This window comes from Phocoena sinus, chromosome 14 (genome assembly GCF_008692025.1).
Source record: "Phocoena sinus isolate mPhoSin1 chromosome 14, mPhoSin1.pri, whole genome shotgun sequence".
NCBI classification, from domain to species: Eukaryota; Metazoa; Chordata; class Mammalia; order Artiodactyla; family Phocoenidae; genus Phocoena; species Phocoena sinus.
The window spans coordinates 17,474,368-17,501,825 of record NC_045776.1 but is presented as its reverse complement, the minus strand read 5'-3'; the positions used below and the strand labels follow the sequence as shown (position 1 = coordinate 17,501,825).

Genomic DNA, 27,458 nt, shown 5'->3' with positions numbered 1-27,458 from the left:
TTAATCCCGTATTCCTAATTTGTCCCTCTTTCCCTCCCTCTCCCCTTTGGTCTGTGAGTCTGTTTCTGTTTCATATACAAATTCATTTGTATTATTTTTAATATTACACATGTAAGTGATATTTGTCTTTCTCTGTTTGACTTACTTCACTAAATATAATATTCTCTAGGTCCACCCATGTTGCTGCAAATAGCAATATTTCATTCTTTTTTATGGCTGAGTAATAGATATATATATATCTCACATCTTCTTAAGCCAATTGTCTGTTGATGGACACTTGGGTTGTTTCCATGTCTTGGCTATTGTAAATAGTGCTGCTGTGAACATTGGGGTGCATGTATCTTTTCAAATTAAATTTTTTGTTTTTTTCTGGATTTATGCCCAGGAGTAGAATTGCTGGATCATATGGTAGCTCTATTTTTAGTTTTTAAGGAACCTCCATACTGTTTTCCATAGTGTGGCACCAATTTACATTCCCACCAACAGTGTAGGAGGGTTCCCTTTTCTCCATACTCTCTCCAGCATTTATTATTTGTAGACTTTTTGATGATAGCCATTCTGACCAGTGTGAGGTTATACCTCATTGTGGTTTTGATTTGTATTGTTGGCCATCTGTATGTCTTCTTTGGAAAAATGCTATGTAGGTCTTCTGTCCATTTTTTAATTGGGTTGTTTGTTTTTTTGATATTGAGTTGTATATTTCAGCTATTGACTCCTTTTCAGTCACATCATTTGCAAATATTTTGTCCCATTCTGTAAGTTGTCTTTTTGTTTTGTTAATAGCTTCCTTTGCAGTGCAAAAGCTTTAAAGTTTGAGTGTGTTCCATTGATTTATTTTTGCTTTTATTTCGTTTGCCTTGGGTGACTAATTTAAGAAAATATTGCTACATTTTATGTCAAAGAATGTTTTACCTATGTTTTCTTCTAGGAGTTTAATAGTGTCATGTCTATATTTAGATCTTTAAACCATTTTTAGTTTATTTTTGTATATGGTATGAGGAAGTGTTTTGATTCCATTGATTTACATGTAGCAGTCCAGCTTTCCCAGTACCACTTGTCGAAGGCACTTTCTTTTCCCATAGTATATTCTTGCCGCCTTTGTCATAGATTAATTGACCCTAGGTGTGTGGATTTATTTCTGGGCTCTCTATTCTGTTTCATTGATCTATGTGTCTGTTTTTGTGCCAGTACCATGCTGTTTTGATTACTGTAGCTCTGTAGTATAATGTGAAGTCTGGAAGTGTTATGCCTCCAGCTTTGTTCTTTTTCCTCAGGATTGCTTTGGCAATTTTGAGCCATTTATGGTTCCATATTTTAAAAATTACAATTTTAGCTGCTGTGTAAACTTTATAGTCAGATTTAAATATTTCCTAATATTTACATTTTAGTTCCAGGGATATTGTTAAAAATACAGTGGTATCCATTAATAATACAAGAAAATTACTTAGATTTCATTGCCTGTGAGAGACTATAGCATACATATCCTTCAAAACATAGTTATTCAAAATAGTTCTATCACCAGATTTTGCATCGCTTTTGTATCGCTTTATTATATAGGATGCAATATTCCTATATAATAAAATAAGCTATTTTATTATATAGGAATTAAACTGTATTCTTTCTAGAACACAGATATATTAGCAACAAGATTGTTGCAACATTGAATTAATTTTGTGTTTATGAATAAGCAGACTAAGAAGTACAATAAGGTAACATCTAAGAAATGAATTCCTCTAGATTCTCTCCCATCTCATTGCACTTTGTTTTGCCTTTGTCAGTCTCCTAGATCAGGGGTCCCCAACCCCCCGGGCCATGGACCAGCACCGGTCTGTGGCCTGTTAGGAACTGGGCCGCACAGCAGGAGGTGAGCAGCAGGTGAGCAAGTGAAGCTTTATCTGTATTTACAGCCAGATGTTAGAGGCAGAAGTACAGAGGGTTCTGAGTAATTTACATTTAATTGCCGAGACTATAAATAATACAGCATCCTCAGTTAAAAATATCCTAGACACTAAGAAAGTAGAACTAACTTTTTTCGAGGTTTGGACGGGTAAACATCACTGAAGTTTCCTCAGAATTCATTGTTAAAATTTAGTTATCAGTTGCTGTGTTACTGAACTTGAATATCCTTGTGAAGACCCTCATATACAGACCAACCAGCATGGAGCATGCCATGCTTGACTCAGTTTGATTAATTATTTCTCTTTTGGTCACCATATAAACACTGACTCATTTTACACTACTATATTTGATGCAGTAGCACAAAATACAAAAGTGTAGAAATGCACAGATGTTACTAAACTAAGAGAAAAGCAGTATAGCACACACACAAGTATGATATATACTTGTTATGAAATGAATACTTTAAGGGTTTGTTATTCATTTTGCAAAAGTATTCTTCTAAAATTGAAGTATAGTTGATTTACAATGTTGTGTTAATTTCTGCTGTACAAAAAATATTCTTTACTAATCTCAGAATAGAAAAATTGAAGCTCTCATAAACTACTGACTATCAAAGCTCAGTTAGAAAGGAAGATGAAGTACCTCTGGAAATATAATGAAATTAAAATATAATTTTTAAATTTAAGGCAATTTTATTATGTTCTTAAGGGCTAGTAGTGAGATAATACATAACAAATAAAGGATTAGAGATTTTTTAATAAAATTCTAAGTTGATGGGAAAATATGATTAATTTGGAGAGTAAGAGGTTTTAGGATTTTTTTCATAGCAGAGATTAGATATGCCTCTACATGTGATTTCTAGTCACTTACAGCTCCTCAATTACGCACATTATGAGTAGCTTGAAGAAAGGGGGTTTTGCATCCATTTCTTTTATTGTTTCCCACAGCAAGTAGTAGAGGGCTTCGTCTGGCCAAAAGCCATATACCCCAGAATTCTCACATAGGTCCTTTTATCATGCATTTTTATTCTTTTAAGTGGAGGCAATTTATTTGATGTATAACTAAGAGTGATTTGATTTTATGCCTATTAAAGACTTGTCAAATAAATTCATAGATTCAGAAGAAATCCTTTGTTGAGCTCTGTCCCAGTTTTTAGTTTAGAAAATCTGAACACTCAATATAGGCACTCAATAACTGTGGTTGAATAATGATACCAGCTATGCTGCTTCATGTGTTTAGTCCTTAATTTCATCATAATAAATGGTACCAGTTATTTCACTTAAGCAGTGACCTTGCTGCGTTATTTTTATAGAATTACAAGTTGTAGAATTTGGAATCTGCAAAGGACCTCACATTATAAATTACCCACCTCTAGCCTTCATTTGACAAACGGACAAACTTACGAGCATTCTTATGCTGACGATCAGATGAAAGTGAAGCCCAGCTTGACTGAACGGATCTCACAACTGCTCTGTATTCTGCAGGGTGGGGTGTGCACCTGCTGCATAGGCACCCACGTGACACAGTTGCTCCATCTCAGCAGAGGATGAGATGGCTGTTGTTGTGTCCCAGGCCCAGGCCTCTTCCTTACTTCATCCTTCCTTTACCATCCTCTCTCAACTCCCCTTGCTCCTTAGATAACCCTTCTCTCAGTTATCTCTTAAAGATTTTTTTTGATGTGGACCATTTTTTCTTAAAGTCTTTATTGAATTTGTTACAATATGGCTTCTGTTTTATGTTTTGGTTTTTTGGCCATGAGGCGTGTGAGATCTTAGCTCCCTGACCAGAGATCAAACCCACATCCCCTGCATTGGAAGGCGAAGTTTCAACCACTGGACCACCAGGGAAGTCCCCTCTTCTCTCACTTTTATCCTCAACTTCTCTTCCTCTGTCTGGAAACGTGCTATTATCTCTCATTTGAAACTTCCTTCCCTCTGTGTCTCCTCTCTCCACTGTCCAGCCTCTCATCTCTCCTTCCCCAGGAAGAAGAGCGTCTGCTCTGTCCATTTTGTCACCTCTCCTGCCCTTTTGATCTACTGTCATCTGGTCTTTGCCCCCACTATTTTGCTAATCTCTCTCTCTCCCCCAGGTTACAAACAACTTTTTTTTTTTTTTTTTGGCTGCACTGGGTCTTCGTTGCTGCAAGCGGGGGCTCCTCTTCGTTGCGACGCGCAGGCTTCTCATTGTGGTGGCTTCTCTTGTTGTGGAGCAAGGGCTCTAGGAGCGCAGGCTTCAGTACTTGTGGCATGTGGGCTGAGTAGTTGTGGCTCGCGGGCTCTAGAATGCAGGCTCAGTAGTTGTGGCACACGGACTTAATTGCTCTGCGGCATATGGGATCTTCCCGGACGAGGGATCGAACCTGTGTCCCCTGCATTGGCAGGTGGATTCTTGACAAATGCACCCCCCAGGGAGGTGCCTACAAACAACTTTCCTTTTTTTTTTTTTAACATCTTTATTGGAGTATAATTGCTTTACAATAGTGTGTTACTTTCTGCTTTATAACAAAGTGAATCAGTTATACATATACATATGTTCCCATATCTCTTCCCTCTTGCATCTCCCTCCCTCCCACCTTCCCTATCGCACCCCTCTAGGTGGTCACAAACCACCAAGCTGATCTCCCTATGCTATGCGGCTGCTTCCCACTAGCTATCTATTTTACATTTGGTAGTGTATATATGTCCATGCCACTCTCTCACTTTGTCACAGCTTACCCTTCCCCCTCCCCATATCCTCAAGTCCATTCTCTAGTAGGTCTGTGTCTTTATTCCCGTCTTACCCCTAGGTTCTTCATGACCTTTTTTTTTTTTAGATTCCATATATATGTGTTAGCATGTGATATTTGTTTTTCTCTTTCTGACTTACTTCACTCTGTATGACAGACTCTAGGTCCATCCACCTCACTACAAATAACTCAATTTCGTTTCTTTTTATAGCTGAGTAATATTCCATTGTATACATGTGCCACATCTTCTTTATCCATTCATCTGTTGATGGACACTTAGGCTACTTCCATGTGCTGGCTATTGTAAATAGAGCTGCAATGAACATTGTGGTACATGACTCTTTTTCCTTTATTTATTTATTTATTTATTTATTCATTTATTTATTTATTTATTTGCAGTACGCGGGCCTCTCACTGCTGTGGCCTCTCCCGTTGCGGAGCACAGGCTCCGGACGCGCAGGCTCAGCGGCCATGGCTCACGGGCCCAGCCGCTCCATGGCATGTGGGATCTTCCTGGACCGGGGCATGAACCAGTGTCCCCTGCATTGGCAGGCGGACTCTCAACCACTGCACCACCAGGGAAGCCCGACTCTTTTTGAATTATGGTTTTCTCAGGGTATATGCCCAGTAGTGGGATTGCTGGGTCGTATGATAGTTCTATTTGTAGTTTTTTAAGGAACCTCCATACTGTTCTCCATAGTGGCTGTACCAATTCACATTCCCACCAGCAGTGCAAGAGTGTTCCCCTTTCTCCACACCCTCTCCAGCATTTATTGTTTCCAGATTTTTTGATGATGGCCATTCTGACTGGTGTGAGATGATATCTCATTGTAGTTTTGATTTGCATTTCTCTAACGATTAATGATATTGAGCATTCTTTCATCTGTTTGTTGCCAATCTGTATCTCTTCTTTGGAGAAATGTCTATTTAGGTCTTCTGCCCATTTTTGGATTGGGTTGTTTCTTTTTTTGTTATTGAGCTGCATGAGCTGCTTGTAAATTTTGCAGATTAATCCTTTGTCAGTTGCTTCATTTGCAGATATTTTCTCCCATTCTGAGGGTTGTCTTTTCATCTTGTTTATGGCTTCCTTTGCTGTGCAAAAGCTTTTAAGTTTCATTAGGTCCCATTTGTTTATTTTTGTTATTTCCATTTCTCTAGGTGGTGGGTCAAAAAGGATCTTGCTGTGATTTATGTCATAGAGTGTTCTGCCTATGTTTTCCTCTAAGAGTTTGATAGTGTCTGGCCTTACATTTAGGTCTTTAATCCATTTGGAGCTTATTTTTGTGTATGGTGTTAGGCAGTGTTCTAATTTCATACTTTTACATGTAGCTGTCCAGTTTTCCCAGCACCACTTATTGAAGAGGCTGTCTTTGTTCCACTGTATATTCTTGCCTCCTTTATCAAAGATAAGGTGACCATATGTGCATTGGTTTATCTCTGGGCTTTCTATCCTGTTCCATTGATCTATGTTTCTGTTTTGTGACAGTACCATACTGTCTTGATTACTGTAGCTTTGTAGTATAAAGTCAGGGAGCCTGATTCCTCCAGCTTCATTTTTCGTTCTCAAGATTGCTTTAGCTATTCGGGGTCTTTTGTGTTTCCATGCAAATTGTGAAATTTTTTGTTCTAGTTCTGTGAAAAATGCCAGTGGTAGTTTGATAGGGATTGCACTGAATCTGTAGATTGCTTTGAGTAGTAGAGTCATTTTCACAATGTTGATTCTTCCAATCCAAGAACATGGTATATCTCTCCATCTATTGGTATCATCTTTAATTTCTTTCATCAGTGTCTTATGATTTTCTGCATACAGGTCTTTTGTCTCCTTAGGTAGGTTTATTCCTAGATACTTTATTCTTTTTGTTGCAATGGTAAAATGGAGTGTTTTCTTAATTTCACTTTCAGATTTTTCATCATTAGTGTGTAGGAGTGCTAGAGACTTCTGTGCATTAATTTTGTATCCTGATAATTTACCACATTCATTGATTAGCTCTAGTAGTTTTCTGGTAGCATCTTTAGGATTCTCTATGTGTAGTATCATGTCATCTGCAAACAGTGACAGCTTTACTTCTTCTTTTCCGATTTGGATTCCTTTTATTTCTTTTTCTTCTCTGTTTCCTGTGGCTAACACTTCCAAAACTATGTTTAATAATAGTGGTGAGAGTGGGCAACCTTGTCTTGTTCCTGATCTTAGTGGAAATGCTTTCAGTTTTTCACTATTGAGGACGATGTTGGCTGTGGGTTTGTCATAGATGGCCTTTATTGAGGAAAGTTCCCTCTATGCCTACTTTCTGCAGGGCTTTTATCATAAATGGGCGTTGAATTTTGTCGAAAGCTTTTTCTGCATCTATTGAGATGATCATATGGTTTTTCACCTTCAATTTGTTAATATGGTGTATCACGTTGATTGATTTGCATATATTGAAGAATCCTTGCCTTCTGGAATAAACCCCACTTGATCATGGTGTATGATCCTTTAAATGTGCTGTTGGATTCTGTTTGCTAGTATTTTGTTGAGGATTTTTGCATCTATGTTCATCAGTGATATTGGCCTGTAGTTTTCTTTCTTTGTGACATTTGTGTTTGGTTTTGGAATCAGGGTGATGGTGGTGTCATAGAATGAGTTTGGGAGTGTTCCTCCCTCTGCTACATTTTGGAAGAGTTTAAGAAGGATAGGTGTTAGCTCTTCTCTAAATGTTTGATAGAATTCGCCTGTGAAGCCATCTGGTCCTGGGCTTTTGTTTGTTAGAAGATTTTTAATCACAGTTTCAATTTCAGTGCTTGTGATTGGTCTGTTCATATTTTCTATTGCTTCCTGGTTCAGTCTTGGCAGGTTGTGCATTTCTAAGAATTTGTCCATTTCTTCCAGGTTGTCCATTTTATTGGCATAGAGTTGCTTGTAGTAATCTCTCATGATCCTTTGTATTTCTTCAGTGTCAGTTGTTACTTCTCCTTTTTCATTTCTGATTCTATTGAGTCTTCTCCCTTATTTCCTTGATGAGTCTGGCTAATGGTTTATCAATTTTGTTTATCTTCTCAAAGAACCAGCTTTTAGTTTTATTGATCTTTGCTATCATTTCCTTCATTTGTTTTTCATTTATTTCTGATCTGATCTTTATGATTTCTTTCCTTCTGTTAACTTTGGGGTATTTTTGTTCTTCTTTCTCTAATTGCTTTAGGTTCAAGATTCGGTTGTTTATTTGAGATGTTTCCTGATTCTTAAGGTAGGATTGTATTGCTATAAACTTTCCTCTTTGAACTGCTTTTGCTGCATCCCATAGGTTTTGGGTTGTCGTGTCTCCGTAGTCATTTGTTTCTAGGTATTTTTTGATTTCCTCTTCGGTTCCTTCAGTGATCGCTTTGTTATTAAGTAGTGTATTGTTTAGCCTCCATGTGTTTGTATTTTCTACAGATCTTTTCCTGTAATTGATATCTAGTCTCATAGTGTTGTGGTCAGAAAAGATACTTGATACGATTTCAATTTTATTAAATTTACCAAGGCTTGATTTGTGACCCAAGATATGATGTATCCTGGAGAATATTCCATGAGCACTTGAGAAGAAAGTGTATTCTGTTGTTTTTGGATGGAATGTCCTATAAATATCAAATAAGTCCATCTTGTTTAATGTATCATTTAAAGCTTGTGTTTACTTATTTTCATTTTGGATGATCTGTCCATTGGTGAAAGTGGGGTGTTAAAGTCCCATATTATGAATCTGTTACTGTCGATTTCCCCTTTTATGGCTGTTAGTATTTGCCTTATGTATTGAGGTGCTCCTATGTTGGGTGTATAAATATTTACAATTGTTATATCTTCTTCTTGGATCGATCCCTTGATCATTATGTAGTATCCTTCTTTGTCTCTTGTAATAGCCTTTATTTTAAAGTCTATTTTGTCTGATATTAGAATTGCTACTCCAGCTTTCCTTTGATTTCCATTTGCATGGAATATATTTTTCCATTCCCTCACTTTCAGTCTGTATGTGTCCCTAGGTCTGAAGTGGGTCTCTTGTAGACAGCATATATATGGGTCTTGTTTTTGTATCCATTCAGCCGGTCTGTGTCTTTTGGTGGGAGCATTTAATCCATTTACATTTAAGGTAATTATCGATATGTATGTTCCTATTCCCATTTTCTTAATTGTTTTGGGTTTATTATTGTAGGTCTTTTCCTTCTCTTGTGTTTCTTGCCTGGAGAAGTTCCTTTAGCATTTGTTGTAAAGCTGGTTTGGTGGTGCTGAACTCTCTCAGCTTTTGCTTGTCTGTAAATGTTTTAATTTCTCTGTTGAATTTGAATGAGATCCTTGCTGGGTAGAGTAATCTTGCTTGTTGGTTTTTCTCCTTCATCACTTTAAATATGTCCTGCCACTTCCTTCTGGCTTGCAGCGTTTCTGCTGAAAGATCAGCTGTTAACCTTATGGGGATTCCCTTGTGTGTTATTTGTTGTTTTTCCCTTGCTGCTTTTAATGTGTTTTCTTTGTATTTAATTTTTGATAGTTTGATTAATATGTGTCTTGGCATGTTTCTCCTTGGATTTATTGTATGGGACTCTCTGTGCTTCCTGGACTTGATTAACTGTTTCCTTTCCCATATTAGGGAAGTTTTCAACTATAATCTCTTCAAATATTTTCTCAGTCCCTTTCTTTTTCTCTTCTTCTTCTGGGACCCTTATAATTCCAATATTGCTGCGTTTAATGTTGTCTCTGAGGTCTCTGAGACTGTCCTCAGTTCTTTTCATTCTTTTTTCTTTATTCTGCTCTGCAGTAGTTATTTCCACTATTTTATCTTCCAGGTCACTTATCCATTCTTCTGCCTCAGTTATTCTGCTATTTACCCCTTGTAGAGTATTTTTAATTTCATTTATTGTGTTGTTCATCATTGCTTGTTTGCTCTTTAGTTCTTCTAGGTCCTTGTTAAATGTTTCTTGCATTTTCTCTATTCTATTTCCAAGATTTTGGATCATCTTTACTATCATTATTCTGAATCCTTTTTCAGGTAGACTGCCTATATTCTATTCATTTGTTAGGTCTGGTTGGTTTTTACCTTGCTCCTTCATGTGCTGTGTGCTTTTCTGTCTTCTCGTTTTGCTTAAGTTACTGTGGTTGGAGTCTCCTTTTTACAGGCTGCAAATTCGTAGTTCCCGTTGTTTTTGGTGTCTGTTCCCCATGGCTAAGGTTGGTTCAGTGACTTGTGTAGGCTTCCTGATGGAGGGTACTAGTTCCTGTGTTCCGGTGGATGTGGCTGGGTCTTGTCTTTCTGGTGGGCAGGTGCACGTCTGGTGGTGTGTTTTGGGGTGTCTGTGGCCTTATTATGATTTTAGGCAGCCTCTCTGCTAATGGATGGGGCTGTGTTCCTGTCTTGCTAGTTGTCAGGCATAGGGTGTCCAGCACTGTAGCTTGCTGGTCGTTGAGTGAAGCTGGGTCTTGGTGTTGAGATGGAGATCTCTGGGAGATTTTCACCGTTTGATATTATGTGGAGCTGGGAGGTCTCTTGTGGACCAGTGTCCTGAAGTTGGCTGTCCCACCTCAGAGGCACAGCCCTGACGCCTGGCTGGAGCACCAAGAGCCTTTCATCCACACGGAAAAAGAGGAAAAGGGGAAAAAATAATATATCTTGCTCCCAAAGTCCACCTCCTCAATTTGGGATGATTCATTGTCTATTCAGGTATTCTGCAGATGTAGGGTTCATCAAGTTGATTGTGGAGATTTAATCCGCTGCTCCTGAGGCTGCTGGGAGAAATTTCCCTGTCTCTTCTGTGTTCGCACAGTTCCTGGGGTTCAGCTTTGGATTTGGACCCGCCTCTGCGTGTAGGTCGCCCGAGGGCGTCTGTTCTTCGCTCAGACGGGACGGGGTTAAAGGAGCCGCTGATTCGGGGGCTCTGACTCACTCAGGCCCGGGGGAGGGAGGGGGACGTAGTGCGGGGCGAGCCTGCGGCGGCAGAGGCCAGCGTGATGTTGCATCAGCCTGAAGCGCGCCGTGCATTCTCCCAGGGAAGTTGTCCCTGGATCCCGGGACCCTGGCAGTGGCGGGCTGCACAGGCTCTGCGGAAGAGGGGTGTGGCAAGTGACCTGTGCTCGCACACAGGCTTCTTGGTGGCGGCAGCAGCAGCCTTAGCGTCCCATGCCTGTCTCTGGTGTCTGCGCTGATAGCCGTGGCTCACCCCCGTCTCTGGAGCTTGTTTAGGTGGTGCTCTGAATCTCCTCTCCTCACGCACCCTGAAACAATGGTCTCTTGCCTCTTCAGCAGCTCCAGACTTTTTCCCAGACTCCCTCCCGGCTAGCCGTGGCGCACTAACCCCCTACAGGCTTTGTTCACGCCGCCAACCCCAGTCCTCTCCCTGCGCTCCGACCGAAGCCTGAGCCTCAGCATCAGGCCCGGCCGCCCCGGCGGGTGAGCAGACAAGCCTCTCAGGCTGGTGAGTGCTGGTCGGCACCGATCCTCTGTGCGGGACTCTCTCCACTTTTCCCTCTGCACCCCTGTTGCTGCGCCCTCCTCCGCGGAACCGAAGCTTCCCCCTCCGCCACCCTTAGTCTCCGCCTGCGAAGGGGCTTCCTAGTGAGTGCAAACCTTTCCTCCTTCACGGCTCCCTCCCACTGTTGCAGGTCCCATACCTATTCTTTTGTCTCTGTTTTTTCTTTTTCTTTTGCCCTACCCAGGTACGTGGGGAGTTTCTTGCCTTTTGGGAGGTCTGAGGTCTTCTGCCAGCGTTCAGTAGGTGTTCTGTAGGAGTTGTTCCATGTGTAGGTGGATTTCTGACGTATTTGTGGGGAGGAAGGTGATCTCCGCGTCTTAGTCTTCCGCCATCTTCTCAAATCCTCCAAACAACTTTTTGATTGCCAGATGCATTTCAAACTTGAGTGTAGTGGTTCTCAAACTTTTGGTCTCAGAACCCCTTAAAAATTGAAGACCGTGAAGAATTTTTGTTTATAAAAGTTGTATCTATAGATTTTTAATATATTAGAAATGAAAACTGAGATTTTTAAAATAATATTTATTGACTTATTTAATAATAAAAAACTCAATTCGTGTTGATATAAAAACTCATTTTTGTGAAAAATAACTACTTGCCAAAACAGAAAAACTACTGAGAAATGTAGCATTGCTTAACATTTTTGCAGATTTCTTTAATGTCTGGCTTAATAGAAGACAGATGGATTTTTATATCTGCACATGTCTTTAATCTGTTGCCATATGTTGTTTTAGTTGAAGTTCATGGTGAAAATCTGGCCTTGCATAGATATATAATTGAGAAAGGGAGTCATATTTCAATAGTCTTTTAAAATAATTGTGCATCTTCTTTGGTAGTTCACCAAAACTCAACATGTAATCGTTTTTTAAAGGTTAGCTGCAATGTGGAATTTGTCATTTTCATGAACTTTTCATACTGTTACGTTCCATCCATTGGGTGGGTCTTTGAGTGGTTTTTTGAGTGTGTCTTTCACCCATGCATGATTTTATAACATTATGCACTTGTCTTTGGAAAATCTTGGTTTGAATTATATGTAAATTCTCCATATACTGTCACGTTGCAATCCACAATATCAGAACTCTTATTTGCTAATATCGCTGCTGATCTCATAAAAAAAAAAGTCAGTGAGTATTGGGAAGCCAGATTCTATTTTCCAAAATTTCTACTTGAAAGCTTGAATTTTATCATTGGCAACAAATTCTGTCAGTTGCTTTCCTGGATGGGAACAAAGCAGTTTCAAGAAAATGTCTGCCAAATACCCGAGTCCAAATAATCATAGTTTCTCTTTTGGTTATACTTTCAGTGAAAGTGAAGAAACAGCTAGTTAAGCTTGCACCTCAGTCTTCCAAGCGTTTTCCCCTGAGACACCAATCATACTTCCGTTGACATTAGAAGTGCTTTATGTATACTTCCCATTCTGTCACAGTGAATAATAAAACAACATGTACTCAAGGGTCAAAATTTAAATAAGATTAATAATTTTTACTGCTTCATCAAGGATATTCTTAAGTGGAAACACTTTGTTGTTTTATTTACTACCAGTGCATGGCAGTGAAGTGTATAATGATGCCTAGTACAGTTTGGTGCCACTGCCTTGATTCAGACTGAAGGACCAGCAGTTTTACCCATCACTGTATACCATCAGTGCCAGTTCAACACAATGAAAAGATCATATGACATCTCAGGAGTTTTACAAAAATAGTTTTGATCTCACACACTTCCCAATAGGAGCATAAGGCCCCCAAGGCATCCGCAGACCACACTTGGTGGAGAACCTCTGATTTAGTGGAACCTAAGAATGAAGAAATTCTCAAAAAAAAAAAAAAAAAAAAAAAAGAAATTCTCAATCATAGACCCGAGCAATATATTTGATGTCTTAGCTACTTGGACTTCTTAGTAGGAATTAAAAAGACAGGAGTAGGAGTAAGGAGGAAACTAACTTTAAAGAACTCAGGATGTAAATTTCTCTAATTTACTGTAAATGGATAAATCACCTAAGTCTTTGTAGTATAGACATTGAAATTTAAAGTATTTTTTATGGTTTTCCTGGATTTAACTGATTATCTCTCAATTGGCCTTTTAATATGATTTTCATAGAAAATGTACTTTATATTAAAACACTTTTTTTTTTTTTCTTTTGCGGTACGCGGGCCCCTCACTGCTGTGGCCCCTCCTGTCGCGGAGCACAGGCTCCAGACGCGCAGGCTCAGCGGCCATGGCTCACGGGCCCAGCCGCTCCGCGGTATGTGGGATCTTCCCAGACCGGGGCACGAACCTGTGTCCTCTGCATCAGCAGGCGGACTCCCAACCACTGTGCCGCCAGGGAAACCCTATGTTAAAACACTTTTATTCACCAGCATCCTCTAGATGTAATTATTGCTTACCAACAGTTCTTCCATTGAAAGATACTGGCACAGTGGCATACCATACAGCCATTAAAAAGGTTGAGGGCAATCCATTTCTACTGACGTGGAAAGATGCCAGTATAAGATAAATTTAAAGAGAAACTAGCAAAGTTTCAGAAAAGTATGTAAAATAAAATCATTTTTGAAGCAGAAAACTGTATGTAAGGATTGATATTCAGGCATGTACATGCAGATATACATATGAAGTGGGGAAAAAGTCTGGAAAGACACACCCCAAAGTGTTTCTTATGGTTACCTCGGGTGGTGGAGGGGGTTTGTCGTAAAGGATAACTTTCCTTTCTTAACTGTTTATTTTTCTATAGTCTCTGTTTCTTTTTTACAGTGTGTATTCCTTTAAAATTGGATGTGCTATATTAGAATAATTCAAATTTTAAAAATCATTGGGAAGACATTAAAGCTATAACATAGATAAGATACAAAAAATTCAGAGTAAAATAAGTATTTAAAGTTTTGAACTGAATGAGGGAAAAAAATCCAGACAAAGAGTTAAAAGTCTGTATTTTCAGACATAGTTTACCTTTTCTTAAACTTTGTTATTATGTAGACGGACTGATTGATTCTGCTTTTCAAGTGAAAAGCTGAATCAGCTCTGTTCATTCTAAATGGGCACTTAAAATCCAGTAAGAAAATGAATACTGTCTACTTAGAACAGTGCATGAGCTCATTTTTTTTAAAAACCTCCTCCAAATCTTTGGTTTGTGCTTATCTTGGATGATGATAACAATAATGGGATGTAAAACAGCGTCTATCCTAACTTCCAGTAAAATTCTTAAATTAATTACTATTTTATAGGATGCCTTTTATAATAAACATAGATGTTACTCCTACACTCACATGAGTAGAAATCCTTCTAAAACCATTTTAGTCCATATCCCTAGTCCTAAAAACTCCCCAACAGATGACTGTCTTTCAATATTAAAGTTCTTGATGAGAAAACAAATCTCTAAAGCTTCCGGAAGTATTCCATTTCACTGTATAACAGGAAGAATATTAAATTTTCACACTGTTGGAAATGATACAGAGAAGAGTTGCAAACCAAAGTCTATATCATTTGTATTAGCAACTTTAAGCTGAAACTGAGATAATTTGTTGTTATCAGGTTATATCTGCAAATCACAAGTGTTTAAGGAATAGGCAAGTTTAAAATATTTGGGGGAACTCATTTCCCTTATTTGTTAGCATGTTATTAGCACTTACTTGCCCTAGGAAAATAGCAAAACAACTACACCTTTTATATCCTTTCTGTGGTGTATATTCAGAGATGCAAATGGTGATGATGATGATAATTATTATAGCTACTAAAGTGTGTACTTACTATAGTAAGTACTTATTATGTGCCAGGAATGGTTCTAAGAACTTTACATGTATTAACTCATTTAGTCCTCATGACAATTATATCAGGTGCTATTATTGTTCCCATTTTATGGATGAGGAAGCTGAGGCATAGATAAGTTACCTGATTTGCTCAAGGTCACACAATTAGTAGGTGGAAGAGTCAGGTGATAAGAGACGTGTCTTTCAGCCATCATACAATACACCCTCAACAGGCGTGGTATTTTTCCTTGCAGAAACTCTGCTTCCAGTTCTCCTTCTAACACCCCAGCTACAGCATGCCTATAGCAAGTTTTTTCAGAAGGAAAGTAGTTCACCAATTAAATACCTAGTGGTGGTATTCAGGCGATGAACACCTATTGATGATTTTACAGTGTGCAAGATGCTGAGTGGGAAGTTGTGACTCTTAAGTGGAATTTGCCAGTGTCCATCACCATCCCAGAATGAGGTCTCTTTACATTTTGTCTTTTGAACTAGTGCCCGTCACTGGAATGAAGCACTTCTAGAAAACATTCCCCCACCCTCCACTGCTCACACCCCCCAAAACTAACACAGCTCCCCTTGAGCTGGTGCCTTCACCAAAGCCACTTTCGTGTCTCTGAATCGTTCAAACATATCAGCAGCATGGAGACCGGAGTTCTGTCGGGGGAGGTGTACAAACATGTCTGCAAGGTGTTTCCTCCTCTACAAAGTGCCCCCCTTGGTTGCAGCTCTGACATCCCTGAGGGCTGTTGAGCAGTGCTCTGAGAACCGACTCCTGGTTCTCACGTGGGCGCCCTCAGAAGAGCTCTTTCCCATCCCATCCTGGCCAAAAAGGGGACAAGGGTGTTGTCATTGGTACCTTCTCGTTGTCAAACTGTACGTTGCTCCACTACAGAAGGACTACTGTTCTTTCCTGCAGAACAGCTTTGCCTGTGTTTAGGGCTCAGATCTTGTCCATGGGTTATTGGGAGCACATCATGGATATTGAGGAGTCTCTCTCCTCATCAAGTGTGCACGATGAATAAAGGGATGCAGTGTGTTGATTAGATTTTAAATAAATTTTGTTTTCATTAATATAAAAAATCTGCATGCATATCCTGCAGAGTGCAATCAAATGAACCAATCTAAAAAGTTATTTCATGCAAATTAAAACAAAAATGTGATAGCAATTTTTCCTTGTATTGGCGAAAAAAGTAGAAAATTTGATAATATCAAGTGGGGTCACCCTTTTACGGGGAATTGAAGGTAATCAAAATTTTAAATGTGTGTATGCTTGGATTTCCCTGGTGGCGCAGTGGTTAAGAATCCGCCTGCCAATGCAGGGGACACGGATTCAAGCCCTGGCCCAGGAAGATCCCACATGCCACGGAGCAACTAAGCCCATGTGCTACAACTACTGAGCCTGTGCTCTAGAGCCCTCAAGCCACAACTGCTGAGCCCGTGTGCCACAACTGCTGAAGCCCCTGCGCCTAGAGCCTGTGCTCCACAACAAGACTAGCCACTGTAGTAAGAAGCCTGCACACCACAACGAAGAGTAGCCCCTGCTTGCCGCAACTAGAGAAAGCCCGCACCCAGCAATGAAAACCCACCACAGCCAATAAATAAATAAAAATTTTAAAATAATAAAATAAAATAAAATGTGTGTATGCTTTAATCCAGAATGTTGCTTTGGGGAATCTATCCTACAAAAATACTCACCTATGTATACAAGAATCTATGTTTAATATAACTTAAATGTCAGAAAGGGAAGAGTTAAATAATGGAGTATGAATGCACAGGGGTACAATGCAGGTGTGAGAAAGGATGATGTGGATTCATTTATACTGATGTGGGAGGATGTTCCATGAACTATTGAGGGAAGAAAAGGAAGTTGTAGAATAATAGATGTAATATGATACTATTTTTGTAATAAACATTAGAAAAAGCTGGGAAGATCCACCAAATTGTTAACAGTAATTAACCCTTGGTGAAGGAGGGGGTATGAGAGGAAAGACTTACTTTTTACTATATACATATATGTATATGTATACATATACACTAATATATACATATCCACTAATACATATTAGTGGTGGTTTTTTACAAGTGTATATTGTAAAATGCACTTGTATGCATACATATATGCATATATTTTATGTATACATATATACTACATATACACTAATATGTACATATACATATACGCTAATACATATTAGTGGTGGTTTTTACAAGTGCATATTACCTTAATACCTTTTAAACAAAGAGTCCAAAGTTTTGAACTATTTAAATCAACATCAAGAATTTGTAAAAGCAACTAGATAAGAATTGCTCCTAATACCTCAGCTACTCCTGGAAATACATATACCAGTTCTCAGGACAGTGCCTGTTACACAGTTTGTCCTCAGTAGTAGTGACTTGTAACTAGTTATAAATCGTACTTATAGCTCATACATTCTATTCCTTACATCCTTGATTTTAGATGGGCTCATTTTAGCTGGAGATGAATTTTGGATTAGTTGAAGAGTGTTCCTTGTTGTATTTTAATGCTCAAGGACACTATATACAGTATTAACATCCTGAAATCATAGCATATTATCAAAGTCATAGTTGAGAAGTGATTTTACAGGTTTCTGTCTTTCTCCTAATCATATCTCTGTTGAGAGTTGCATGTTTCCTCTTCCTATATTTTTCGAAATTGACATTTAAGTTTCACACAAATTTCTCTTATTTGAGGGCCATTTTTAATAAAAATAAAAAAGGTCATTAATTCAAGGGAGACTATAAGTAGAGAATACCAAAGTTGTTTAGATTTAGGTATTGGGTGCTTGGCAAACTCCTTAAGCAACATGATTTGCTCCAGGATCCTGCCCTGGAGTGGACCCAATACACATTTGTGTTTCACATCATAAACCGCCCAGTTATGGGTGGGTGGCACCCTGTTGTGTGTTACTTCTGAGGAGTTGATGTCACAAATATGCTTTGGAGAAATATAATAACCTATTATTTAGTAATGATCGATAATTGATTATTTCTTTTAATTATGTTTTTTGTGATACCATGTTCAGTGAAATTTATGTGTGCCTATATAAATACCTGGCAAATTCTTAAAATAATTTTAGTTCCCAGAACATTTATACCAAAAATACATGCTTTATTGTATGTATCATTATTTAGACCTATATTTGCCTTCTTGAGTTTCAGACCAAGTAATCTTTTCTAGTTCCCCAAGACATAATTAAATAATTTCCATTATGCAACTGTCAGTCTCATGCAATGTACTCAGACTTCAAGGGCCTTTACAGATATCTTTTTGTAAATCTGCAATTGTTTGTCTCAACTGAAAATACATTTTTTAGAAGGGTCATGGGGCTGCTTTCTGTTTCTTGATTTCTGCCTAACTTTTATAGACAGTTTTTATTTCCTTTGTTGTTATACCAATTATTATTTTAGACCTTATGAAATATTCAGTGGTCTTAAAACTTGATATGTTTAGCCTAGTTTATAAAGTAGTCACTGAAGGATAAGCATAGTGATTTGGACTTCTTACAGCATTAAACTTTGTACTGCTGTATGCTGCTGATTGGACCCTGTTTATGTATTCATACACAAAAAGTCTCTGATGGAGGGAAACAAGCAATAAACAAAAAATTATTGTTTAATATCAAAGAGATGATAAATACAATAAAGAAAAAATAGGATATTGGACTCAAGAGTAGTGGAGGAAAGGCTGCTGTATTAAATAGGATGGCCCATAAAGGCCTTCCTTATCAAGATAACCTTGGGACAGAGACCTAGATGAAGCAAGGGCACAAGCCCTGGAGATACCGGGCAGATGAGATTTTCAAGCAGAGGGAATAGCAAACGTTAAACTCCGAAGTGGGTACACTCTTGGAATATTCACGAAAGCATAAGGAGATCAGTATGACCAGAGCAGAGCGAGCAAAGGGAATAGGAAGTCCGAGAGGTGTTAGGGCCAGATCACATAGGGCCAGATCTTGAAGGACGGTTGTGAACACACAGGAGAGGTGATCTGATTTATGGCTGAAAAGGATCACTCTGGCTGCACGTGGACAGTAATGAAAGCAAGGAGATCAGTGACTTCAAAATTTTTGGATGATGACCACCGCAGCCCCAGCAAGAAATACATTTTGCAACGTTATTCAATTCCACTTTATTCGTCTTTCATATACTTGAGTGGTAATGTTTCCTCTGACTTAACAGTTTCCTTGTTGTGGGCCGAATAGAGGAAAACCTTTGTTGTAACTTGAGTATAACAGAAAGATTCGTGGCAGGTTGTTGCCCAAGAAATACTGCCCAAGCGCATATTATCAATGCAGTGAACTAGAGACTGAGATACCATTTCCAGAAGGCTCAGCACAGGTGAACCCTTACTCTGAGAGCCCTCCCCCCAAATTTTGGAGGAATTCAAGACTCCCATGTGGGGTCAGGTCAAGACTAGAATAGTCTTAAGAACTAGGATGGATCCTGCTCTGCAATCCATTGATACTTTTTGGGGTAGGGTCAAGTAATGTGTATTGCACCATCCTTAAATCTTGACAGCCCCCCATTGGAGAACTGGTTTCAGGAGAAGAGTAGTCTGGGTGCATGGTGGGCTCTAGAAACCCTCAGAAGAGTTAGGCTCACTGCAGCCAGTCCCCAGAGTGGATACTTGGGAAGTGACTGCATACATACCTTGGATTTCCTCTGTTAAAGGAGAGACTGTTAAAGAAATAAAAAGTTTCACAAGAAATCCAAAGATTAAAAACATGCCATGAGACCTTCACTGTCCAGAATTCTTTAAGATATTTTAGGAGTATTAGCCTAGTAGTAAATTGCAAAGAATGAAAAATGCAGACCTGTAATATATGGTCCTTTCAGGCAGACTAAAGATTTGATACCAAGAATAGATTTGATCTTTTTTTTCTCCCATAAATAATCGTGTCTGTAGATAATATAGAAGGATGATATAGAAGGTTGATATCCAGAGCATAGAAAATGGTCAGTGTAACAAAACTTTTAGATTTGAGTTTAAGTAAAATTTTGGTCAACATAAATGTATTTTACCAACGGTTTGTTTTGAAGAGGATTATTTTGAGGGGTAATTATATTCATGTTTCACAGTAGGATTTGGGCAATACAACTGTTATGTCTGTGCAAAGTTTAATAGTGGACAAGAAAATACCTCTGGAAATGTTATTTTCCTGTGGCTATTAACCTGCACAGAATAGATATTTGTTAAAACATTTGTTAGCTATTATATTCCATGATACTCTAATAGGATTTAAATTGTGTGGGCTTATGTGTGTTTAGATGTAGATGTAGACATAGGCATACATATAGATATATACTGATGCCCAATACTTAGACCACTGTCATTGAATAACGTAATAGTAAACATTTTTAAACTCTTCTAAACCTCTTATTTTTGACTATGGAAACATTACATTTTGAATGCTGATTGCTGATTCCTGCCTTTTCTACCGAGGGCAGTAATAGGATGCTTTAGACAAGAAAAGCTTTTAAGAAACTTTTTACTAACCACTTAATAGTGGGGAAGCTTCATATGTGTCAGGAGCCTCCACTCCTCTTCCTTCCCTCAAACCTGTATGCAAACAGAACATCCCATACCTGAGCACAGCAAAAACCAGCAGGACATCCTAAAGTAGTATCTTCCATGTAACTAGAAATGAAGCATTCATCTTCCACTGAAGAGGAAAAAAGTTGCCTCATTGAGTGAGGCTTAGGGATAGGACAGAAGTATTATTGAATCCATTCCTTGGTAATAAGTATCAAACAAAAAGTTTAAACACTTAATAGCTTGTTTTCCAGATTTATAAAATATGGATGAATGTCATAATGTCTGTTAATGCCAAAATGGCTGTGTCAGACTGTCCCTGGTTTCAAAATGCTCACAAATATCTTCTCTCCCTCTCTCTCTCTGCCTCTCTTACCAGAATTTCAGAAATGGAGTCCTATGCCCTACTAGTTTTTTTACTCTACATCAACCTCAAGAAAGCATTAGAGAAATGATATTTCTTTTCTGTCATTTGTTTTGCCTCCCCATCCTGTCTTTTAAAAAAATAATAGCAGAAAATTTAGATTAGTAGCGGGGAATCAAAGAGAAAAATGGCAAGGAATGTGTAGTAGAATTGATGTAATATCCTCAGAAATATTGAGGGTAGGCCACTTATTTATCTGGGTAATGCTCACTGAGACAATAGGACTAGATAATGGGAAGGCATATTCAAAACTCTTTGGGGACATAAAATCATACCTTATTTACACTTCTAATAATTTTTATCCTTACCTTCCCAGGCTCTTGCCATATGGCCATTAAATCATAACAAAGCATAGATCAGGAATTCGAATACTTGATCATCATGAAAATTAATCTAGAAAAGTAAACAAATAAAAATAAATCAACCTTTTACGACCTTCAAGGCCTCCTCCCTAAATCCTATTTTCATGCAATGCCAAATCACCAAATATGCTTATTTATACTACCAATAGTCACAGTTATCATTTAGATAAACTGCTAAATGTGGAAATTCTAGAGAATTTGCCAGATAACTTTTTGGTGGATAACTTTCTGATTTCATTCTAAATTATTGATATGAACGTTTAAGCTTCATACTTATGCAGCTTTTTTATGACTGTCCTGCTGGAAAGTATTTTGTATTCCTTAATACTGTAATAAACCATGAGAACATAATTAGATGGAATATATAAGACTTTTCATCTTTTCTATTTCTGTTCAAATAGAAATATTTGCAGAATAGTCACTGTAGCAAAACTGAGTTTTCATGTTTAATCTTTTTTGTATGTGACCCTTATCTCTTGTTTCAAAATTCAATGGTGTTTGTAGTTAAGAAGTTGTTTTCTATTGAAAATAATCATTAACAGGCCTAAGCGGTATTCTGCATCCTTTTTCTTTCAGTTGATTTTAAGAATTATTACAATGAAACATTTTTGGAAAATCTCAATATATTAATTACAGATATACATATAGTTATTTAAAAATATATATCAGAGCTGGCTTTAATCTTTGAAGTGTGTTGCTATCCACTTTGATGTGCAGGTCATCTCACCTGTTTTTTGTTTTTTTGTTGTTCAAATGTTCAATCCAGGTTCTACATGGTCAGCTATTATGAGCGGAATCACAGAATAGCAGTTGGAGCTCGCCATGGTTCAGTGGCCCTGTACGACATCCGGACTGGAAAGTGTCAGGTAAATAAATCATTATGACTTCTTCTCCATAAAGTGCGCAAGTTATTGAAAGGAGTGAGAGACCAGCACTTCACCAGTTGACGTGCTGAGCTGCTGGAACATTATGGATAATGCTAAAGGGATCAATAGTTTAATGAAGGACTGAGAGAATATAGACCCCTACTGTCTTTACTCACTGGGAATGAAGAGTTGCCACAGATGGGTTCATAATAGAGCCTTGAGTAAGGTGGTACGCACTACTCACAAACCACTTTGCAATAAATCTTTTCTTCTTTTAAACAAAGTTTTCTGAATTTCTTATTTTTGCCTCGTTTTCTGAAAAAAAATTGGTGATACATTATTATGATTAGTGGCTAAACAAAAATTAGTTTTCTGACTATGTAAAATGAGATCTTTAGCGATTATAAGACAGTATTCTACTCAGAGTTCAAGAAAGGCAGAAATCATAGTGGCATTTAGTGTGGATATGTAAGGAAACTGAGTCTCTATTTGAGATATATTCCTTTTTTATACTTTTATAACTTTCTCTGCTTTTATAAAACTTCATTGTTTATGAGAAATTCTTCTCGGTCTTGATCTTGAGTCCTTTGTTCTCCGAATGTACCGGTTGCGTAGATGGAGCAGGTCTAGCCCCACTTTACATGTAAATGAGTCAAAGCTCCCAGACTTTAAATCTCTACTCCAGAGTCACACTGTTAGTTAATGGCAAAAGCAGGGCTAGGCTCCACCCTGATCATTGTGAATTTATTGTGGTCATTGATAAATAGTTCCAAGCTTGCTTTCATTACTGTCTAATAACTTCTTATTTTTCACTGTAGCATCTATCAATGCTGATATATTCAGTCAGGAATTAGGAATTGTATTCAACCGTAGTATTAGATGGATATATTCAACTGTATTAGGAATTTCCAGAAGGAATATGAAGAAATACATCAGGATGTAGCTAAATTTTAAATTGCCTCTTAAATTTAATAAGCTATTAAGTAGTTCTCCAAAAGTTTCTCTGGCAGCTTTCCGTGAAATAGTTCTAAGGGATGGTAACAGGTATTGGGGGTAAAAGTTTCAAGGGTCAGACAAGTTTGGGGGTACTGTTCGAATATAACACGTTTCTTTGCGCAGGCCTTCTCAGAGGCTCTAATGCGTGAGTGTGCATTGTGCATTTCCTGGAAGTGCGTGGAATATGCATCATTTGCCACACTGATGTAACTATTGAATATCCTTTGTGTGATTTATTTTCTTTAAAAGACATTAACTCCTCATTGGTGACTGTATTTCTTTACTCTGAACTCTCACTTTGAGCAATGAAACCACTCTGAATACTTGCTTAAAAATGAAGTTACATATTGTCTATAACATTCTGTCCTAAGAGAGACAGATTCTTCAAACAGCATTTTCAGAATCTCTTTTGGTAAATCAATTTTTAAAAATTGGAATGCAGTTGACCCTGAACACCGCTGGGGTTAGAGGTGCAGACCCACATGTAACTTATAGTTGACCCTCCTTATCCCTGGTTCCTCCATATCCCTGGTTCTGCGTCCGGGGATTCAACCAACCCTGGATGGTGTAGAGCTATAGTATTTACTATTGAAATCTGAGTATGAGAGGACCCTCGCGGTTCAAGCTAGTGTCGTTCAAGGGTCAACTGTATATTATTATTAGCCAACTTGAGAGAAATAAGGCACAAACAGCAACAAGGTAAAGGCAAAAAAAAATTGAATAAGGGGACCTTTTCAACTTTCTTTAAAAAAGAAGTGAAGAAATCATAGAGAGGACACTATTGCCACCAACAGAGAGAAGAGTGAGACAGCGTGAGCACGGTGACGAAACCCAAAGAGGAGTGAAAGAACAGCAATGAAAAACTAAAGAGAAAGCAACAGACTGCCCTGAGCATACATATCCTGACAGTTTTTTCCTCCTGCGTGGTCTCAGTGAAGATCTTGGTAACATGAAAGAAACATGAATAATTTGAATATCTTATTCTTTTTCACGAAATTATTTAAGAAACACTTACCAATCAATGACATTCTTTCTTAACAGGAATTTGTAATGTCATTCCTATTTCATTTTATTTTCTGTACATTATTTTATTACGCTTAGACATTTCAGTCTCCCCATGACATTTTTCTACCTCAGCTTCTTTATTTTGAACCCCAAACTGTCATTAGTGTCGAACGATGGAATAACCTTTACCTTCCAGTTCTGTGTGAAAGAGAAGGTTACCCTTTACTCTCATCATTCAGAGCATAAAAACAAAGCTAAATCCCTAAAATCAATCTTAACTACTTTTGCCAGTTACCAGTTTTATCCAGTGACAATGAGCTCTTAAGGGATTCTCTTAATTCTTTTATGGTATTAGTGTTGTAGTGTTTGAAATACGTGAGTCGACAGTTGAAACAGAATACACAAGTATAGTTGGCATGTTCAAAAAATGATATTTTAGAGGTGAATCAAAGGACTAGGAATTTTGAACTAGGAATGTAGTAAAGTATTTTTTGAATTAGTTATTGGAATCAGTGAACAGAGAGAGAGGGACAATTTTCCTAACATGAGCAAAGACAGAGGGATATGACATAAAAGATGTAGAAGGGATAATTAGTAAATTCACTGGACTCCAGGGGTAGATTCCAATTAGGTGGAAAGATAAGGGGCAACCACCTACATGATGAGAGTCACAGGTGATGGGAAGACCCGCTGTGGCCTGTCCAGGATGCCAGAGGCTGAGGAAATGTCCCTGGGCCCAGTGGAAGCAGAGGACCCATGGCTGAGGGAATAGGGGGAGGAACATATAGGTTCCCTGTCATCATCATTCAATTAGTTGGTAAAGGATAGATAGAAAAGTCAAATCTCTTTCCCTTACCTTTTGGCATTGGCTTCTTTTTTTTTTAATGTTTTCTTATGACCTGTTCTCAAACTAGTAGAGGCAATTATACAAAACCACAAGATAAATATGCATTCAGTCTGGAACAGGAATTTTACTTACATTAAGAGTTTACAAGCTATCGCCCAAACCTGCCTGCCACCCGTTTCAGTAAATATAATTTTACTGGAATACAGCCACGTCGTTCGTTTAAGGATCGTGTATGGCTGCTGTGACACTACAGTGGAAGAACTGAGTTGTAGTAGCCAGCAAAGACCATATATGGTCCACAAAGCCTATCAAATGTATTACATGGCCCTTTACAGAAAAGGTTTGCTGACCTCTGACTTAAGCAACTAGAGGAGGAAGAGTTAACTCATTTAACTGAAAAGTGATTTAAAACAGTGTAGTGTAATATACTGGAGAAGAACAAATAGAAACTTGTGTGGCTTAAATCCCATCTCCATTTCATAAGCTTAAGAACATTGCTTAGGGCTTCCCTGGTGGCGCAGTGGTTGATGCAGGGAACGGGGGTTCGTGCCCCAGTCCAGGAAGGTCCCACATGCCGCGGAGTGGCTGGGCCCATGAGCCATGGCTGCTTGAGCCTGCACGTCCGGAGCCTGTGCTCCGCAACGGGAGAGGCCACAACAGTGAGAGGCCCGTGCAGCGCAAAAATATATATATATTGCTTTATTTTTCTGTGGTGAAGTTTCCTCACTACAAAATAGTGATAGAAATAGGGCCTATTATTGTGGGAAGTAAGGTAATTTATGTAAAATTCTTAGCAAGTAGTATTCAGTAAGTGTTGGTTATATTAAAATAAACTTGGAAATACATTACATCGCAATGAAATTACATGAATTGTGGAGATTTTAAAGATAAACCTTGAGACCTCAGAATGTTTGTAGATGGTCAGGGCTAGGACTTCCCACCCCTTAGTTAGGAGAGCTTTGGTGGAAAAGTCTGGCAGCACTGCCGTAGGCCGTGTGTAGATTTCCTCTCTAAAGGTAGCTCTTACCTGTGGTGTTGGGCTGAACCTCCACTGATGATGGAAATCAGAAACTTTGAGGCAGTTCAATAGTTAAAATCCTGCTGTGCTCCTAACTGTGTTTTTACTTGGCAACTGCTAGCAATTTAGGAATATACCTGACTTGAATTCTGCTTAATTAAAAAAAAAAAAAAAAAAAAAAGTAGCTCCTGATGAAGTGCTTTAAATTGTATTGGGAAAGCAGCCTTCTTGATAAGCAGTTAATTAGGTTCCATGAATCCTTAGAGCTACAAGTGTGTGTTTGGTTAAATCAGCAATGCAAATCTTCCCTCTAACAATATTTGCCTTTGGTTTGGCAGACTTGTTATTATCTGTCTCTGATTTTCCAATCCTTTTTGGATGCGTTCTTTGTAATAATAACTGCTGGCTCTGTGCAAGATTCTCTTCGGTTCGTATTAGCTAGTTTTTCTTAGGAAGTTTGGGTTGTGTTACTTGGTGGTATCTAATCCACTTTGGTAAATCTGGGCACTTATTTTCTTACTTTGACATAACGTGACCAAAAAGGCAGTGATATATGAGAGGAAGAAAGTGTGGCCAAAGTCTTATCTAAATCTTAAATTAGTAAAAGAATTTTATTATTGAAAATTTTAAGTAAATTCCATAAAGAACTCAATTTTGAAGCCCCACATTTTCCAGTGCCTGCTACATAGTAGTTTCACAATAAAATTCATTCATGTTGATCAAACAAAATACCCTGAGTCTTTGGAGTAAAAAATATAGTAAGAAATATAATATGACATGGTAAATGAAAACAAAGTATGCCTCAGTTCTATCAAAAATATATTTGTAATTTGGATATAGTTACATTTTAGTATGTCAGTAACCCCTCATCAAACTTGTTGTTTCTGTATAAAGGATAATAGAATGTCTTTTCAGAAATAGCATAGAGAACCTCTTTCTTGTGAGTCATGAAAATACACCTATATTTCAGTAGTGGACCATGACCAGGCCTGCTGTGGGTCAGATAATGAAGGAAAAAACAGAAGTGAAGATTGATTGTTATAGAATGGTAGTAACTGAGGTCTCACTATAGTCGATTATAGATAGAGCAGGAGGTGGATTCTGGAATGCTAACATGTGCCCCATCACGCAGCCTAATGCTGTAAAAAGCAATGAGCCTGCAGGCTGAGCTCCTCTGGCCTTACAGATTCCTTACTCCACGTGGAAAGAAGGAGGCTACAGGTTATTTCGTCCACTTACTTTACCCTTATCTCCTGAATGTCCTCTGCCCTGCTCCTTTGCTAATTCCATGGTATTGAAAGCAACCCTAAGCTCTGTTCAGATCCATTTTCACTGGTCTTTAAACCTTAATTTATCCCATCATTGTCCAGCACGGCTTACCTTCATTCTTCAACCAACAAGACCTCACCAACTGGTCCAGTCATGTTGTTATATACAGGCATCTGCCGAGCATCTAACTAAACTAGTGAGAAAATAAGAAAAACCACAATTACCTTTAAGCGATTATGGAATATGAGGACCACAGCCTCGTTGCTTTCCTGTCAGCCTCCTCTT

At 38.3% G+C, this 27,458-nt stretch overlaps 1 protein-coding gene across 1 annotated transcript in view; it reads left to right on the top strand.

Annotated features, from left to right (window-relative positions):
* The window catches only part of WDR7 (WD repeat domain 7), a 372,564-nt gene that overhangs the window by 278,974 nt on the left and 66,132 nt on the right, over positions 1 to 27,458 (top strand). Inside the window, 1 exon segment of the mRNA XM_032602743.1 lies at positions 21,939 to 22,038. Coding sequence (XP_032458634.1) covers positions 21,939 to 22,038 — 100 coding nt within the window.